The following is a 17,851-nucleotide window of genomic DNA, read 5'->3' as shown; positions in this document are numbered from 1 at the left end:
TGAAAGTGAGAATCATATTAAGACAGTGTTCCTGCTCCACTCTGTAAATCTTGCCATTCTCTCCATCTTAGAGAAGACCACAACTGGAAATGTTCATAAACCCAGAGGTCAGTGCTTCTGACCTGCAGTGGACTCTGAGATGGAGAAAATGAAACAATTTATAGATCTCAATTTTCAACTGAACAGCACTTACTGTGGGCTATTATAGTCTCCACAAGTCCCTAGAAAAGACAGGTTCCCCCCCCCCCCACCCTGCAACAGACTGCTACCCATTTTCATCATGGATGACATATATATTTTCCTTTGTACCTTAAAAAGAGACATCCCAGTGTACAGGGAGAAAACAGTGAGCAAGCACTGCTTTGGGTCATCATCAGCCAGCAGATACCCATGTAAGAAGCAGTGTTTAGGTGACCTTCAATTATACATTGCTATGATCTCCTCATTGAACAGTATTAAGTCTGTTCCAGCCTGATATCATATTTTATTCTCATACCTCATAACCCTGTATCCTTCCTTTACTCTGATTCTCACGTGGAGAGGCCCAATAAACTTCAATGTCTGAAGCAGAAAGGCTTTTGGCAAAGACGCTGGCTGGAGCTCTGGTGGGTTCTATATGTATAGATGGGGGGAAAACAAAGGTCTCAATGTAGGTTCTATGGTTAACTTTGCTACAAACTTCAGGGTTTACTCCACTAACTAGAAGAGAGTGGGGTTAAGCAGCTAAAAATACTGTTTCAAATTCAAAATGGTGATCCATCAGACCTAGGAATGAATTCATTATGCCAATGTGTAATAAATAATCAGATGTCATTGGGGCACTTAAACCAAGACACGACGTATTGGTATTAGGACAAGAGAAACATTTTCTAACCAGTGAACGTTAATTCCTGTTAAATCTCAGTTGAATTCTTTCAAAATTACATATTACGTTCCCATTAATATTAAAAGATTTCACTGTGACTAATGTTATTTTAATGACTATCAAAAGAATTAGTTGTGACTCACCATTTATAATAAATCAGAGCAAGGATTAGAAATCAACGGATGTGTCTACCTGGGATACTAAACCCTTTCAAAAACAGTTAGCAGCATGCCTCATGCATCAGATTTCAAGACAGTGCAAAGGAAGGAAGTGCAGTGCACAGCATACTGTACCTTCTTCTGCAGAATATACAACTGTCACAGGGCTAAAAGAACCTTCCCCTTTATTGTTGTACACTCCCACTTTAACTTCATAGGGAGTGAAGGGCGGCAAGCTCTCATTTCGAAACACGTATCTGGAGGCATCAGAAGAAGCTACTACAGTCTGCATCCAGCTTACTGTGCCCAAGGGTCGGAATGCCACCACGTAACCAAAGCCACCTCCATTCTGTAATTCTTCAGGCACTGTCTATAAGGAGGGCAGATCATACACAGAATAATCAGTAGTGTCAGGTACTGCCTGGATTTATTTCTCCTTCTCGCATGCTTTCCATTCTCAGTTTGCTCCCTTTAAGAAACCCTCTCATAAATGGCATATTCCAAACAGGAAACAATTGTAGTTCTCCAGTAGGTGCAGCTAATAATTACGCCAGAGCATCTTTTTGCCAAAGATCTGCAAGGCAGCTCCTCAAATTCATATAGAAATTCCTGTATAAAACATTCTGAGCCACATCATACCTGCAGACACAACTGTCTACCCATCTTAGGGCTGTCTGCAGCCCGGTGATAGCACCTATCTCTGTAGCATATCCCAGGTAAACTAAATCTGCAGATCAGCTCCTGTTTGGTTTCAGTGAGTTTCTCATCTGCATATCAAAGTTAACATGTGGCTCCATTGTTTATACAAACTGACATCAACCATGTGTATTTCTTATCCAGATCTCTGACTTTATAACCATCAAAGCCTTTAGCTTGTATGCTCCTCTGGCTACTCTCTGTGCAGTTTCCAAATTCCTGGTCATGGTACGTAGCTTGTTTTCAGGCAAAGAGCATAACGTGAAGTATACTAATAGCTGTAAGATAGCAGTGAGTGACATGTCATAAAAGTGATGGAGACTGGCAGGCAAATGATGTATCACATAAGATGAAGAGATTTGTCCCCTTCAGGTCACTTTTGTACGTGCTGCAATTGCCTAGCTTCATATTTTTAACCTTAGAAAAGGAACATAAGCAATAAAAGCCCCAAGTCAGTACAATTACGTGCTTTAGTCTCACTAAAGCCAATGGATCTTAAGTGTGTGCTTATGTGATTTTTCTGAGTATCAGAGTAAAAATAAAACAACTTAAAGTGACAGGTTTCAGAGTAGCAACCGTGTTAGTCTGTATTCGCAAAAAGAAAAGGAGTACTTGTGGCACCTTAGAGACTAACAAATGTATTTGAGTATAAGCATCCGATGAAGTGAGCTGTAGCTCACGAAAGCTTATGCTCAAATACATTTGTTAGTCTCTAAGGTGCCACAAGTACTCCTTAACTTGAAGTGAGTGTTCCATAATCAGTGTTATATGGATTTTTAAAAAAAGAAAAGAAAATGACTGTGTGTTGATCATTTTAGAGGAGCCTAAACTAAGATACTTTCAAAGCATGATTCAAAGTCATGGATGATGGTTTTGATATCTCTCTAATATTTTTTTTTAAAAAACGTATATTGAGTGTCTTTAAGGGATTCAGTGAAACTAATTAGTCCAAGGGAAGATAAGGTTCAACACACTGAGCCATGCAGTGAGGATAAAAACACATTTGCAGATTTTTAATAATCTTCAAAAATACCTCTGGTGACTCTCGGCTGCCAGGTTGCTCAAAAGAAATGCTGAGTGTGGGCAGTATCAAATCTAGTTATATTAATGGCTAGTTTAACTCACTCCATCACACCCCAATATGAAAATAAGAGCAGTCAAAACAATGAATATTTCACCCTCAATTGCCTTCAAGAATTTTTCATCTGTGCTTTCTTCTTTTCTAGGCTTTGCGATAGACTGAAATCAACCGCTAATGCAAATTCTGTATGATGCACTATCATTAGAGCCACCTTCAGATCATTTACTGTTATTCAACAAAAATAGCCTGGCGCTAATCACCTACAACTCATCAAGCAAATCAGCACCTCTCAGGATTTGGCCTCTTGAAACTTATTTTATACACCAAGGTTAATTCTCTGTGGAGTGGCTGGCCTGAGTAACCAGATCAGATGATGGGCAGGTGTGCAGAGGAGCAAGAGTGGAGGAATCCTGCCTCCGCTTCCCAGGCCATGGAGCTGCTTCCTGGGATGGGGGACAAAAGGATCCTTTCTCTCTCTCCACCCCCTAGCCCAGCCCATCCATGTTCTGCCATTGTCTGTGCTGATGTGCAGGGATCATCGTGGAGCTCACTGACACACTGTAGTGCACACATCCTGCACCGCCGACCCACAGCCAGCTCCACCCCCCTTGAACAAAAAATATGCATTAGTTCCATTGCTTGGAGAGCCTCCATGGAAGAACAGGCTGGATTTTAGTCTAATTGAATCAAAGGCAGGAACCTTTTCAATAAATGTGGTCTTGTGCTCACATAGACAGATGTAAATCAGCAGTATCTCCACTGGAGAATGGAAATACAATGGGATAAAATCGGTGTGAGCAGATCATCATCAGTCATGTGCTGCACACTATATAAGAATGGCCCTATTGGGTTAGACCAAAGGTCCATCTAGCCCAGTACCCTGTCTTCTGACAGTGGCCAGGGTCTGGTGCCCCAGAGGGAATGAACAGAATAGGTAATCATCATCAAGTGATCCATCCCCTGTCGCTCGTTCCCAGCTTCTGGCAAACAGAGGCTGGGGACACCATTCCTGCCCATCCTGGCTAATAGCCATTGATGGACCTATCCTCCATGAATTTATCTAGTTCTTTTTGAACCCTGTTATGGTCTTGGCCTTCACAACATCCTCTCGCAAGGAGTTCCACAGGTTGACTGTGTGTTGTGTGAAGAAATACTTCCTTTTATTTGTTTTAAACCTGCTGCCTATTAATTTAATTTGGTGACTCCTAGTTCTTGTGTTATGAGAAGTAGTAAACAACACTTCCTTATCTACTTTCTCTACACTAATCACAATTTTATAGACCTTAATCATATCTCTCCTTAGCCGTCTCTTTTCCAAGCTGAAAAGTCCCAGTCTTATTAATCTCTCCTCATAAGGAAGCCGTTCCATACCCCTAATAATTTGTGTTGCCCTTTTCTGAACCTTTTCCAATCCAATATATCTTTTTTGAGATGGGGCAACCACATCTGCGCACAGTATTCAAGATGTGGGCATACCATGGATTTATATAGAGGCAACATGATATTTTCTGTCCTATTATCTATCCCTTTCTTAATTATTCCCAGCATTCTGTTTGCTTCTTTGACTGCCGCTGCACATTAAGTGAATGTTTTCACAGAACTATCCACAATGAGTCCAAGATCTCTTTCTGGAGTGGTAACAGCCAATTTAGACCCCATCATTTTGTATGTATAGTTGGGATTATGTTTTCCAATTACTTTGCATTTATCAACATTAAACTTCATCTGCCATTTTGTTGCCCAGTCACCCAGTTTTGAGAGATCCTTTTGTAGCTCTTTGCAGTCTGCCTGGGTTTTAACAATATTTAGTAATTTTGTATCATCTGCAAATTTTACCACCTCACCCCTTTTTCCAGATCATTTATGAACATGTTGAATAGGACTTGTCCCAGAACAGACCCCTGGGGGACACCACTATTTACCTCTCTCCATTTTGAAAACTGACCATTTATACCTACCCTTTGTTTCCTATCTTTAAACCAGTTACCAATCCATGAGAGCACCTTCCCTCTTATCCCGTGGCAGTTTACTTTGTGTAAGAGCCTTTGGTGAGGGACCTTGTCAAAGGCTTTCTTAAAATCTAAGTACACTATATCCACTGGATCCCCTTGGTCCACATGATTGCTGACCTCCTCAAAGAATTCTAGTAGATTGTTGAGGCATGATTTCCCTTTACTAAAACCGTGTTGACTTTTCCTCAACAAATTATTTTCATCTGTATGTCTGACAATATTGTTCTTTATTATAGTTTCAACCAGTTTGCTCGGTACTGAAGTCAGGTTTACAGGCCTGTAATTGCCGGGATCACCTCTGGAACTCTTTTTAAAAATTGGCATCACATTAGCTATCCTTCAGTCATCTGGTACAGAAGCTGATTTAAATGACAGGTTACAGACTACAGTTAGTGGTTCTGCAATTTCACATTTGAGTTCCTTCAGAACTCTTGGGTGAATACCATCTGATCCTGGTGACTTATTGCTGTTTAATTTATTAATTTGTTCCAAAACCTCCTCTAATGATACCTCAGTCTGGGACAATTCCTCAGATCTGTCACCTAAAAGGAATGGCTCAGGTTTGGGAATCTCCCTCATATCCTCAGCCGTGAAGACTGATGCAAAGAATTCGTTTAGTTTCTCCGCAATGGCCTTATCGTCCTTGAGTGCTCCTTTAGCACCTCGATCGTCCAGCCTTATAAAACAGATGCATTAATTCTCCCATTGATTTATACTTCATTTACCTCCCAGGTAATGACCAGCTCCGACTTGCTCCCTCCACCGCCACTGACGTTAGCCGGGGTGATTTCAGGAACTGTGTAAAAGAAATGTTACAGGAGGTGGCATGGAAGCACAAGTGATTAATTTTGAAGCTAGAAGTTTGATTCATTTTAAACAGAGAAAGAAAGAAGCACATGTAGTACTGGCATCTTGTGACTTTTCCCTTTTGGGACCATGAGCCTGACTATCGAAAGGAGCACAGAGAACAGATACTTTTAGTTTTTTGTAAGTGAGATGGACTATTATCCATGTATCTAGTTGCTTGTTTTAAATATTTATTTTCCATATAACAAGGTCCATTTATTTTCACAATATTGATTCCTGCTTTTCAATTTAGAGCCAAATCCTGCAGTCAGTAGGAATTTTTCCTGAGTTAAGACAGAGCAAGAACTACAAGATTGGATGCATAATGAACAGTCCTCGTGACAATTGCCTGGGGTGATGTCTCCAACCCTGCTCCAAGACCTTTAGGGCAGGTCAAAGGGCCAGAGCGGCATAAAGGGGCTCTGAAAGCCCCTTGGCGCAGACACTGCAGAAGACGGCTATAAGGCTGCCTTTTAAGGCTCTCCTCATGAGCACTAGTTTTAAAGGTGTCAGGGAGTGTGGCTTGTCAGGAACGAGATCATAGCACATTGTGCTGCAGAGATTATGGGCAGTGCTGTGGAGCAGAGGACAATCCACAGAGGCTGCAGTAACTAAGGCCGGTTGAAATTTTTTTGACAAAAATTATTTCTGTTGGAAATACCATATTGTCTAACCCAGAATGTTTCATGGAAATATATTGGTTTCAGTGAGAATTTCAAGACAGACCCACCCCAGAGTAGCCAAAAGCCTAGTGGTGAAGGTTGTCTCCTAAGATGTGGGAGACTCAGGTTTAAGTCTTTGTTCTGCCATATCCCAGGTGAGCGCCCTAACCACCAGCCCATTGGCTATTCTGACATGCAAGCACAGCATTCTGTCTCTTGTGTTTTTTTGTGAAAAACATTTCAAAAGGTCTTACTTTTGTTCCTTATCAAAATGAAAAGAAACCTTGAAATTTTTTGTGAAACGGAATTGATTTTTTCTGGCCAGCCCTCACTATAACTCTCACAGATGCCCCAGAGCTGTCTGAACATGGAGTGGCCCAGGACCAAGAAGGCCTCAGGATGACTTAAAGCTACCTAAGTCTCTTCTCTGTCTCTGCACTGCAAATTCTGTGCTCTGCCTCTTAAACTACATCTACACTGCACACCACTAGTGACAGTGTGTAGAGTTAGCGTAGCTACACACCACAGTAAAAAACAAGCTGCCTCCACACTCCTGTGGGGAAAGGCTCCAGCAGTGAGGAGCTGTCAGAGCCTTTCCTGGCTGCCTTCCCCCCACTGCCAGAGCCTTTCCATGTTGCTGGAGCCTTTCTCTGTGACAGGGAAGGACTCTGGCAGTGAGACACGACACTGCTGGGAGAGGCACTGCTTGGATGTGTACAGTGCTGTATAGATTACATACCCTAATGTAAGAGTTCAGGGGCCTAAGCAGTGCCTCAGTATATACTGCCATTTATACCCATGCTGGAAGGGTGTGAAATGTATGTCCTCTACTCTCCACCGTAAGGAGTGTGAAGTGTAGATGTACCTGAGAGGAGTAGACCAGAAACTCACCTCTGATCTGAGGAAAAAAGTAATCATACTGTACTCTACTAGTGTTTCCTCAGCACAAATGTGGGACAACGCAGGAATTACTAGACTGGTTCATATCAGTGATCCATCGTATCTTCAGAGGAGGCTGAATTCACCTCTCCTCAAATGCCCTTTGTCAGCTGGGCTATACAGGACATGGGGGGAATTGGGTGAAGTGTTCCCAGTCATGTACTTCTAGAAAGCATGGCATAAAGCCCATCTTGGGCCTCATTTTTTCTATTAATTCTATTCTACTCTATTTATGTGTGCTCTTTGTGAATGTTATACCATGAGGCAGAGGAGAAACTAGATAATATAGCTTATAGAAACTGTCATATAGAAAATACTTCTTAACCTTGTTCGAGGTAACCTACTGCTTATGGCAAGGTGCTTTTTAAAAAAGACTTTATTGGGCTTCCTTTCTACTACTTACGAGCTTCTTCAGTTCTTCTTTTCTCTGAGGGTCTGCTTGGTTCCCCAATCCCAATGAGGTTGGCTGCAACTGCTCGAAATTCATACTCAACCCAAGGGTTTAAACCCACCACGGTTGCAGTGAATGTCTTGCCATCAATGATATCTGGAACTGAAATATACCCTCAGGTTAGGAGAGTGAGAGTTGGACATTAAGAGCAATTACACTTATTCAGTCATTGAATAACAGTAGCCTCTTGATCTATAGGCGCAGTCTTGAAACTATTAAACAATGGGAGTACTTGTGGCACCTTAGAGACTAACCAATTTATTTGAGCATAAGCTTTCGTGAGCTACAGCTCACTTCATCGGATGCATACTGTGGGAAGTATAGAAGATCTTTTTATATACACACAAAGCATGAAAAAATACCTCCTCCCACCCCACTCTCCTGCTGGTAATAGCTTATCTAAAGTGACCACTCTCCTTACAATGTGTATGATAATCAAGTTGGGCCATTTCCAGCACAAATCCAGGTTTTCTCACCCCCCCGGATTTGTGCTGGAAATGGCCCAACTTGATTATCATACACATTGTAAGGAGAGTGATCACTTTAGATAAGCTATTACCAGCAGGAGAGTGGGGTGGGAGGAGGTATTTTTTCATGCTTTGTGTGTGTATAAAAAGATCTTCTACACTTTCCATAGTATGCATCCGATGAAGTCAGCTGTAGCTCACGAAAGCTTATGCTCAAATAAATTGGTTAGTCTCTAAGGTGCCACAAGTCCTCCTTTTCTTTTTGCGAATACAGACTAACACGGCTGTTACTCTGAAACCTATTAAACAATGGAAGATCACCTTGAGAGCAGAACAGTTAAGGACTATGAATCTGGGCCCTTAGTGTGTTTTCCCATTTTATTCTTTTGACGATGCTTAGTATGGGAAGCAAAGCAGGATGTATACAACCAATATGCAGGCATTAAGGAAATCTATGCTTTAGAAATTGACTTTTCATCCTCACAGAAATACCACCGTATCCTTATATAGTCTCATTAAAAGGTAACACAACTTAGTCCTGATCTACACACAGTTTTTGTACCATATGATTATTTTGTTTAGGTGGTTATTGGTTTAACTAATAGAGATATACTGATACAAACCCTAGTGTGGATGCCTTATAGCATTATATAAGAAGGTGCCTTATAACATTATAGCTTATTTCCCCTCCCATGCAGGAATAGGTATACTGGTATAAGCATATTTACATCAGTGTAACTATGTTCACTCTAGGTTGTATAGTTTTAACTATATGGGCTTGGTTAAAACAGTACAACTTTCATGTGTAGAGAAGGCTTTCCATACATACTGTAGCATTCTGAACTTTTTGCTTACAACAGTTGAAACAATTATTATAAATTGTGTCTTTCACAAGAATTTGCTGAATCAAATGAACATATTGAAGAATGAGCAAATATACAGTGGAATTTTGTTCTTCCTCTGTTGGGAAAGTAATTCCGCCAAAAGAGACGGTACTCTGGATGACGCTGTCTGTCACCTGAAAGATGTCTTTAGAGTACCATTGTTGTCGTCATGTTTGTACATCACCAGCGCAGCACTGTGTAATATATGAAATAATGGAAAGAAATATTTCCCCGAAAATACAGCGCATAAAAACTGATGAGAAAAACTGGTTGAGTAATACCACTGCAAGGTTGGCAAATCATGGAAAGGATTAAGAAAGACCGAATGTATTGCTATTAGAGCTGGACAGGAAGTGGTTTTCCCATTCCATGAAACTTTTTGAGATTTCAGCCATTTTTCCCATTCCACCTTGAGACAAACCCAAGATCTTCTGAAGTTTTTCTGTGAAAAATGAGAGAGACACTACCTCATAATAGCCAGGTGGTCAGGGCACTCACCTAGGATGTGGGAGACCCAGGTGAGAATTCCTGATTCAGGCCAGGAACTTGAACCTGTATCTTCCACATCTCAGGCAAGTGCCCTAACCACCAGGCTATTGGCTATCCTGGAACAGGTGGGTGGGTCTGTATCTGTCTGTTTCTCTCTCCCTCCCAGACTTGAGGAACCTTTTCTGACAAAAGCTGTATCTAAATGGATAGGTTCCTGGAAAAAGTTTCAGTTTCACTGAATGGGCGTTTTCAGACAAAACAGTTTTGGTGAAAAATTCCCAAACAGTTGTAATCACTGTGCTGGAGGCATGAGTTATTCTGGCTGCATAGCTAACTTTACTCATCCTGTATGTTTGTGTAATGGATCAGTTTTTACATGTACAGAATTCTTTCGTGGCCAGCTTTAGATACTACTGACTTCTGCATTTACCTGTGTTCACTGCTTGCCATCCCACAGAAAATGGGGTCCTTGCTTGAATGACATACATAGTAATTGGGCTGTGATTATCTGCTCCTGGCCTCCAGGATAATTGAGCTGTAGTGTCCGTGATTTCATCTATTGTCACGGCTTCAGGTGGGCCTGGTGGACCTGTTATAAAATACATACAAAACAGTTCAGCTGAAATTATTGAGATGACACAATATAGCATGTGAAGGAAGAAATGTTCTATTCTTCATTTAAGATTCAGAAACAGAAAGTTCAGCCTTAGAATGGTATGGCTCTATGGTTTTTGCCTCTAGCACATAGATCTAGGAGCAGCCCTAGCTGTTTTGCCGCCCAGCGTGAAAAATGTGTTTGGCACATGCCCCTCTGCAGAGGTATAGCAAAAAACTCCCCCAAAACTAAGAAAAAAGCCACAACAGCCAAACAACTGTCCAATCAGCAGAGCAAAACAAAGGCTGGCCAATCAGAGTGGAGCAAAATCAGCTGGCTAATCAGAGTGGAGCAAAAACAGCCTGTCAGAGCAGAGGGGAAAAGAAGCACCCAGTGGCATGGTGGAGCCGCAAGGAAGTTGGTGCCCAGGGCTACCACCCAGTTTGCCCAGCCCCAGAACCAGCCCCACACAGACCTACCAATGACCTTAGTGGCAGACCAGCAGTGCAGCGCATGGGCAGTGTAGCCCATATAGAAGAGAATTGCTACAGCTGAAGTAGACTTTACAGGAGAGAATTTAATTAGAAAAACACATAAGAATGTGCTTAAGTGCTTTCTAGACAACTTAAACTCATGCTTAAATGATTTGCAGAATCAGGGCTTTAAAGTGATGGTACATCTAGTTCAATCATTTCCCTGTAGTAATAATCCAATGCAATTAGTTTAGAATTTGTACAGCGCTCTGTGTGAAACAGCTATTATCACAAAGTATTCAATAGCAATGACCTGAAAAGAAATAACCTAAAGAACCAAATGTCCAAAAGAAGAAACACAAAAGTTTGGTCTCCTAATTCCAAGAAGTCAGACTCCTCCTCTCTACTAACTACTGAAGTTGGAAAATCTTTGCTTGATAACCATTTGGGTTTCCTCTGGTGATAAAACAGACAGCTTTCCTGCAAACTCAAGCCATGATTTGAATAGGCTGAGAGTGTATGTGCACAGGAAAGGCCAAAGACCCCAAACTTCTGATTTCCTTCTATAAAGAAGGAAGGCAGAAGCATGATACAGATAAAGACCTATTTAAAACCTGGTTAAGAGAAGGCTTTACTAGAGCTGGTTGAAATTTTTAAAAATTCAATGACATTTCAAAATTCTAAAATAAAAAAAAAAACCATACTACATTTTCACAATCCTCTTCCCTCTCTCCCACCTCATTTTTGCCGACTTGTAAGATTGGTGGATGTGTTTCAAATTTCAAAATTCAGCAGAAATTGAATTACAAGATTTTCCAGCTTTTAAATCTAGATGATTTAGACCAACACTGCACAGATTCAGGCCTCTCACCTCGTACCTTATTCAAATACACAATATAATATCACTTTCGATTACCTGCTGTAAGACTTGCTTCTTTCGCAACCAGCCTGGTCAAGTGTCTTACAAATTAGACAACAAACCCTCCCCAGTAACACAAACTTTAAAGCAACTGCTGCGGTACTTTTTACTTCCAAGACTCTGGGAGAATACAGTTCTCCTTAGACAAGATAGTTTGATAACATCGTAGACGTTCTTCCATGTTATACTAATTAAATCTATTGAAAACTAGAGACACAGCTGGGAGAGAAGGGAGAGAAGAGAAAATGAAATTAAGATATTGATCCACCATCACTTCAGCAATGTGTGCCTGTTTTAGCTGCCAGCATGCACAGACAAGAGACGCTATCATTACGTGGCTTCAGAATGGAACTCTAAGCCTATGATGGGTAGCTTCTTTGTTATTTACACAATGCCATGGGTATGCTTGTTCAGTATTATCTTGTCAGTTTTTCTTGTTTTGTATCCTCTGACATAAGGTACCTAATTTATTTGAATTCTAGATGTGAATAACACACCATATCTAATCTGTGTTATTAATATAACCTAATTTGAATGGCTATATTGTACATTTATTAAAACTTTATTTCTTTGCATTTATTAACACACTTTTATGGGATGTATTCTCTTTCTCCATGCCTATCCCCATAGTATCTTTGTGGCTCTCTCCACAGGAAATTTTTTTGTATGCCCCAGTAAAGGGGGAGAGGGAAGAACAGAAAAATCTATCTTATGTTTTTATACTCTCACCCACGATCATAGTATCTGAGTGTCTTGCTTGAAAATTGGTAGGTATAAGTCCTTAGTAGGCTTCATGGAGTCTCTGGCTTACCTCCTTTTTGGAGCTCAAACTATGGTTTGGTGTTTTTTGTTTTATTTGTTTGTTATAGGTTTTTATATTTTATTTTTATTTTTGGGAGGTATAGGGTGGCGTCTGTGTGGTAAGGGTCATTCTGCCTATTATGCAAAGGAAAAAAATATGAACAAAATGTCAGTGTAGTGAGAAGGAAACTCATCTAGACAAAGCACAGACCATGTGAGCATTCAAGGAGGTCTTGAAAGAGCCAGCATTCTTGACCATGCAGGGATGCTGTCGTTTTGGGAGGTAGCCTCTCCAGCATAAGTATGGAAGGGCGGAAAGTAACAGAGCCATGACCCTCCTGCTGTTATGAGAGTATAGACCATAACCTTCCAAAGGATGACTCCCCTCTTCTGGAAGATATATAGATCTTTAACAGCATGAGGGCTTGAACATGGGCCTACAGGTCCCCTGGTAGTGCCCAGACTGCAGTGGCCTTCTGGCAGCTTACTGAAACCAGTGTAGAAGAGGACTAGCAGAGCTTTAGCTCACTCAGGGCCACGCCCACAAAATCTACTGATTGGGGGAGATGTCTGGCCCCACAGATTGGCTCAGATGCGCAATTTAAGCCATCAGGAGGCCCAAGAAATTATCTGAGCAACTAGGTGAATCCCTGGCTGGCTGCCATTTTGGACCCTGCCTAATTCCTGGTTCCTGTCCTCCTTATCCCAGATCTTCCTCTGCTCTCAATTTCTGTTTTCCTACCTCACTCCAGCTTCCTGCTCTTTTGCTCTACCTACTGTAGTAAGATGAGGACCTGAAACATAAACCCTTGGTATCAGAGGCTCGGTATGAGAACTGAGGCCTGAAGTAAAGTAATGGTCAAGACTTTGCTAACATAAAGCAAAGTTAAGCTGTGAGCCAAAGGCAGGCCCTGCTCACAAAAGTTGGCAAGAAGAAGGCAGTTAATTGGACGTATTCACATATCTAAAGGGTATCAAGTATTAATAGGATAAACAGGTGCCGGGATGGCACCAGAACAGTCCAGTACGAACACATTCCACAGAAATAATGAGGAACAGGCTGACCCATCCTAAAAGACAGGGTCAAAAGGGTAATATGATGGATAGAGTTGCTTGTTTGAACCAACATGTACCAGGAGAGAGGCAGCACCCCAATACGTAGAGGGGTTGTACCTTGATGTGTCAGGAGTGATGTGTAACTTGTTTGTACCTGTGTATAAGAATGCATCCCTGAGTGGATGTCTTTGTCTGGCCTAGGGGGAAGTGGTAAATCCCACCACTGACTGAGCCGGTCCATTGTCAGGGACCACATATGTACTAGCAGAACTGTAGACATCCGATCCGGGGAGCTAGAGACTGTTTCGTTTGGCAATAAACCTGGCCGGGTGCCTTCGTACCTTATCGGAGTCTCTGGTCATTGGCGGTTCTCTTGAGATCTGCTGTGTCAGCGATCTGCGCAGATTCTGGACAGCACACATGCACACAGCCGACTGTTACCAACATTGAAAAGAGTAGAGCACCACACTGGTGGCATCTGACAACACTGGTGACCCCAATGGCTGATCTGGTGAGTAAGCGAGCTGCCTGTTGTAGGAATCAAGATCTAATATGACAGAAAACCATGAGCTAGGGGACCCCTTTAGCCCCTCCCTGCAAATCCCCAAAGAGTTTAAAAAATATTATGGGGAAGAAACATGTAATGTAATTTGTAAGGCTAGGGCAGAGACTGTAGCCTTAAAATGTAAAATATTGCAAACTATAACCATGGCTGTTAAATGGTTAAAACAGCACACCACAAAATTGGTGGGGCAAGTAACAGTAACAAAGAAAGAGTTAAAAGAATCAAAAGAAGCTACACAGCCTTGGAATGCTTCCACCCCCCTTGCAGGATGGCAAGCAGCTGAGAGACAACCAACACAGGAACAGAATAAAACATTGGAAACAGCTGCAAGGAACCTACAAAAAACACATGTGCCGTCCCCTGTTATAAGTATTGGTGGTAAACAGCAGGCTCCAGGTAGCTACCCTGTGCCTGAAGAATGGAGACAGAAATGGAAAAAGGTGGCCCTCGTAAAATTAAAAGATGAAATGGGGTCCACTGCATTGCAACCACTACCTTATGATAAAAGCCAGGTGCTGGTAAAACCTAAATTGGGACCTGGACTGGTGCCTGTCAGAAAGGGACAAGTAAGTGCACAGATGGAAAAGGTAGCACACAATACTTTCGCTGAATTGGTAAATCAAATGAAGAAAAAAATGGTACAGTTCACAGAGCACATTAGGAGACAGGAGCTGCGACTGGATCGCAGGGGAGTGAATAAAGAGGAATTTCAAAGTCAAAAACTAAAATTGAGCAAGTTAACACCTAGAATTGATGCATTAACATATGGAGTTGCCCAAAAACAATTAACTGCAGGAAAAAAAAGGGCACTCCTGCAATCTGTTTGGCATGCAGACAAAAGCAACAGATTCAGGTTTTACAAGAGCAGATAATTACCCCCATTCTCATCTCAGAGTCAGGATTGAAACCCAGTGTGCGGTTTCCCAACTGCTTTGACCCACGGAACCACACTCTGCACTCAGCTAAAAATATAACCTCCTTTCTCAAATATTTTTACATACCAGTATGTTTTCTTTTATATCCTTTATCAGTTTGCTAAACTTGCTGCTGCTGCCTGTACCTTAAGAGTTAATCTCTCTTAGCTCAAGTCTCACTACCTTCCTAGGACGGTAGCTTTTCAATCCCCCCACCCCCTTGTTTCCTGCCTCTCCTCACTTCGACTCTTTCTCTGTGTTAAAAGTTATAGTTTTTACAGAAACCTCCAAAAGATAAAGCAACTGAAAACAGAACAAAACAAGAAACAAAAAGAAAACAAGGTAAAAACTTTACTTTAAATAGATCCAGTAAATTAATTAATAGATTCACAGATACTAAGGTCAGAAGGGACCATTATGATCATCTGGTCCGACCTCCTGCACAACGCAGGCCACAGAATCTCACCCACCCACTCCTGAGAAAAACCTCTCACCTATGTCTGAGCTACTGAAGTCCTCAAATCGTGGTTTAAAGACTTCAAGGAGCAGAGAATCCTCCAGCAAGTGACCCGTGCCCCATGCTACAGAGGAAGGCGAAAAACCTCCAGGGCCTCTTCCAATCTGGCCTGGAGGAAAATTCCTTCCCAACCCCAAATATGGCGATCAGCTGAACCCTGAGCATGTGGGCAAGATTCACCAGCCAGATACCCAGGAAAGAATTCTCTGTGGTAAGTCAGATCCCACACCATCTAACATCCCATCACAGGCCATTGGGCCTATTTACCATGAATATTTAAAGATCAATTAATTACCAAACTCATGTTATCCCATCATATCATCTCCTCCATAAACTTACTGAGTTTAATCTTAAAGCCAGATAGGTCTTTTGCCCCCACTGCTTCCCTTGGAAGGCTATTCCAAAACTTCACTCCTCTGATGGTTAGAAACCTTCGTCTAATTTCAAGTCTAAACTTCCCAATGACCAGCCTTCAGGAATGCTGGAATTATTCCTAACTTTCTTGAAGATATGGTTGCCAAGTAACAGAAATGCACACTCTGCTTCTAATCCTAACCACTCACTAATATTTTAATCTTATTTCCATATAGCACAGTTTTAAAATAATCTGAAATATAAAGTAATGCAAATTCCTTGTTACCAAATTAATACAATAAATTTGGCAAATATTAATATATATTGTATCCATTTTTGTTAAAAGTTTTAAATCAGGTAATAACTTGTTTATTCAAATGTTTAACCCTTTTTTATTTTTGTTTGCCTTATTTGAAAGTTTAATACCCTTAAAGTATTTGCATGGACCTGTATTTAAAATTTATTTTGGTTTAATTTTATAGTTGGCTTAACTTTATATGCTTTTCTTTTATGTTATGTTATGTTAATAGGAAGCAGTGGTTGTTAAAGTTTGTGCTTCTAAACAGTTAACAAGAGTGAAATTGGTATCACGAGCAAATTAACTCTAAAAAGCTTAGTAAAAATTATGTGATTGTCTTTTGCTAACACAGAATGTTCAGCAGGAAAAAAAGCAATAAACCTTCTCACAGAAGATTGTGAGCATTTATTTTAGCAGTTAAGCATTACATTTAATATAAAATATTAGTAATGCACCTCAAATGAAAATTACTGTCTATACAACAATTGCAAAAGTATAGCTTGTGTTATAAAAGACTTGGTCCCTATTACGTTGTCCCTATTACATTGTAAACAAACTAAGTTAAACTTTGTAGTAAGTTTGGGTTACTGAAAACAAAAACAAAAACAAAAAAGTTTACTATGTTAACTCACAACAATTGTTTAAATTGCATCCCACAGACCAAAGACACTAGAAAATATCACACCCTGAAGACACCAGAAAATATCCGTATACAGTGAAGAAACCCTCAAGCATGAAGAAAAGAAAAATGAAGTGCTTTATAAATAAGAGACTGGTCAAATACACCTCTATCTACCATATATGGACAATTAAGTTAACTATCAGCTAAAAAGCACTAGCTGGACCAGGATAAACTGTCATTTAATTTCAACTTGGTTACTATGTAAAAACAACTGTATTATTGCTGTACTCCCGTATTATCGTTGTACTGTGGTATTATTTCTGTATTGCGTTATTGCTGTACAACGTTTACAAGGCGCATAACCTTGCTAAACTGCTTAACCAACACACAGGTAAAAATCATCAGATGAATGGCAGCAAATTACATGAAGGCAAGGAAAAAATAAATTGGTAAAGAAATTAAGTTACACAGTAACTACAAATTGGGTAAACAAATTCCCCGTTAGTACCAGTCATAATTTGGGTCACTGACACTTCATCCTAACTAAGGCACCTGTTATTCAAAACAATCTTGCTCAGTGTCGGGATACCAATACTACATCCTGACACAGCGATATTTGATAAATTGGTTACTATCCATTCAGTAGGTTATCTGGAAAACAACATCCTTAGAAACAGCTGGAGCCACGTCAACTACTGGTGTATCACGGGGCAGTGCAATTCATGGAACAGAGAAGCTAGCCATTCCTGTTTCCTGCCCAGCAAAGCTTACCAGAGGATGACAACCAGCAGTAAGGGTAACCCATAACATGAATGCACAGTACTGGGTAATAACTAATTACAAGACAGTTATATATAAAGGCCTCATTTGTAGTGTCACTAGTCCAAATTTCTGTTTTACTTCTCATATACATAATGCTGTGGAACACACTATAACAATGCCTATCCCAATATTTCAAAACACTCAGCCTACTACTAATGATGATAGAGGTGATAACTGTAATTGCCCTAATAGGAGTCTATATGTGTCACCAAAGTAAAAGGGCCAGAGTACAACACCAGACTGCAAAAACTTGGTTATGCTTGGATATAAGGTTGTGTCATATGTACCCATAAATACTATACATATATACCCATATATGCTTCAAATATATATGCCATATCCATATTATTCATATGTATTAATTA

At 40.7% G+C, this 17,851-nt stretch overlaps 1 protein-coding gene across 7 annotated transcripts in view; it reads right to left on the bottom strand.

Moving 5' to 3' along the window:
- Positions 1-17,851, bottom strand: part of CNTN4 (contactin 4) — a 632,588-nt gene that overhangs the window by 7,816 nt on the left and 606,921 nt on the right. For all 7 annotated transcript variants that reach the window (XM_043551001.1, XM_043550999.1, XM_043550998.1 and 4 more), the window contains 5 exons: positions 9,981-10,139; positions 7,663-7,812; positions 5,538-5,608; positions 1,159-1,393; positions 497-612 (listed from right to left, as the gene is read on the bottom strand). In XM_043551001.1, coding sequence (XP_043406936.1) covers positions 497-612; positions 1,159-1,393; positions 5,538-5,608; positions 7,663-7,812; positions 9,981-10,139 — 731 coding nt within the window. The remainder of the gene's footprint in view (positions 1-496; positions 613-1,158; positions 1,394-5,537; positions 5,609-7,662; positions 7,813-9,980; positions 10,140-17,851) is intronic.

Source organism: Chelonia mydas, chromosome 7 (genome assembly GCF_015237465.2).
Source record: "Chelonia mydas isolate rCheMyd1 chromosome 7, rCheMyd1.pri.v2, whole genome shotgun sequence".
In the NCBI taxonomy this organism is placed as follows: domain Eukaryota; kingdom Metazoa; phylum Chordata; order Testudines; family Cheloniidae; genus Chelonia; species Chelonia mydas.
This window is presented reverse-complemented; position numbering and strand designations above follow the sequence as displayed.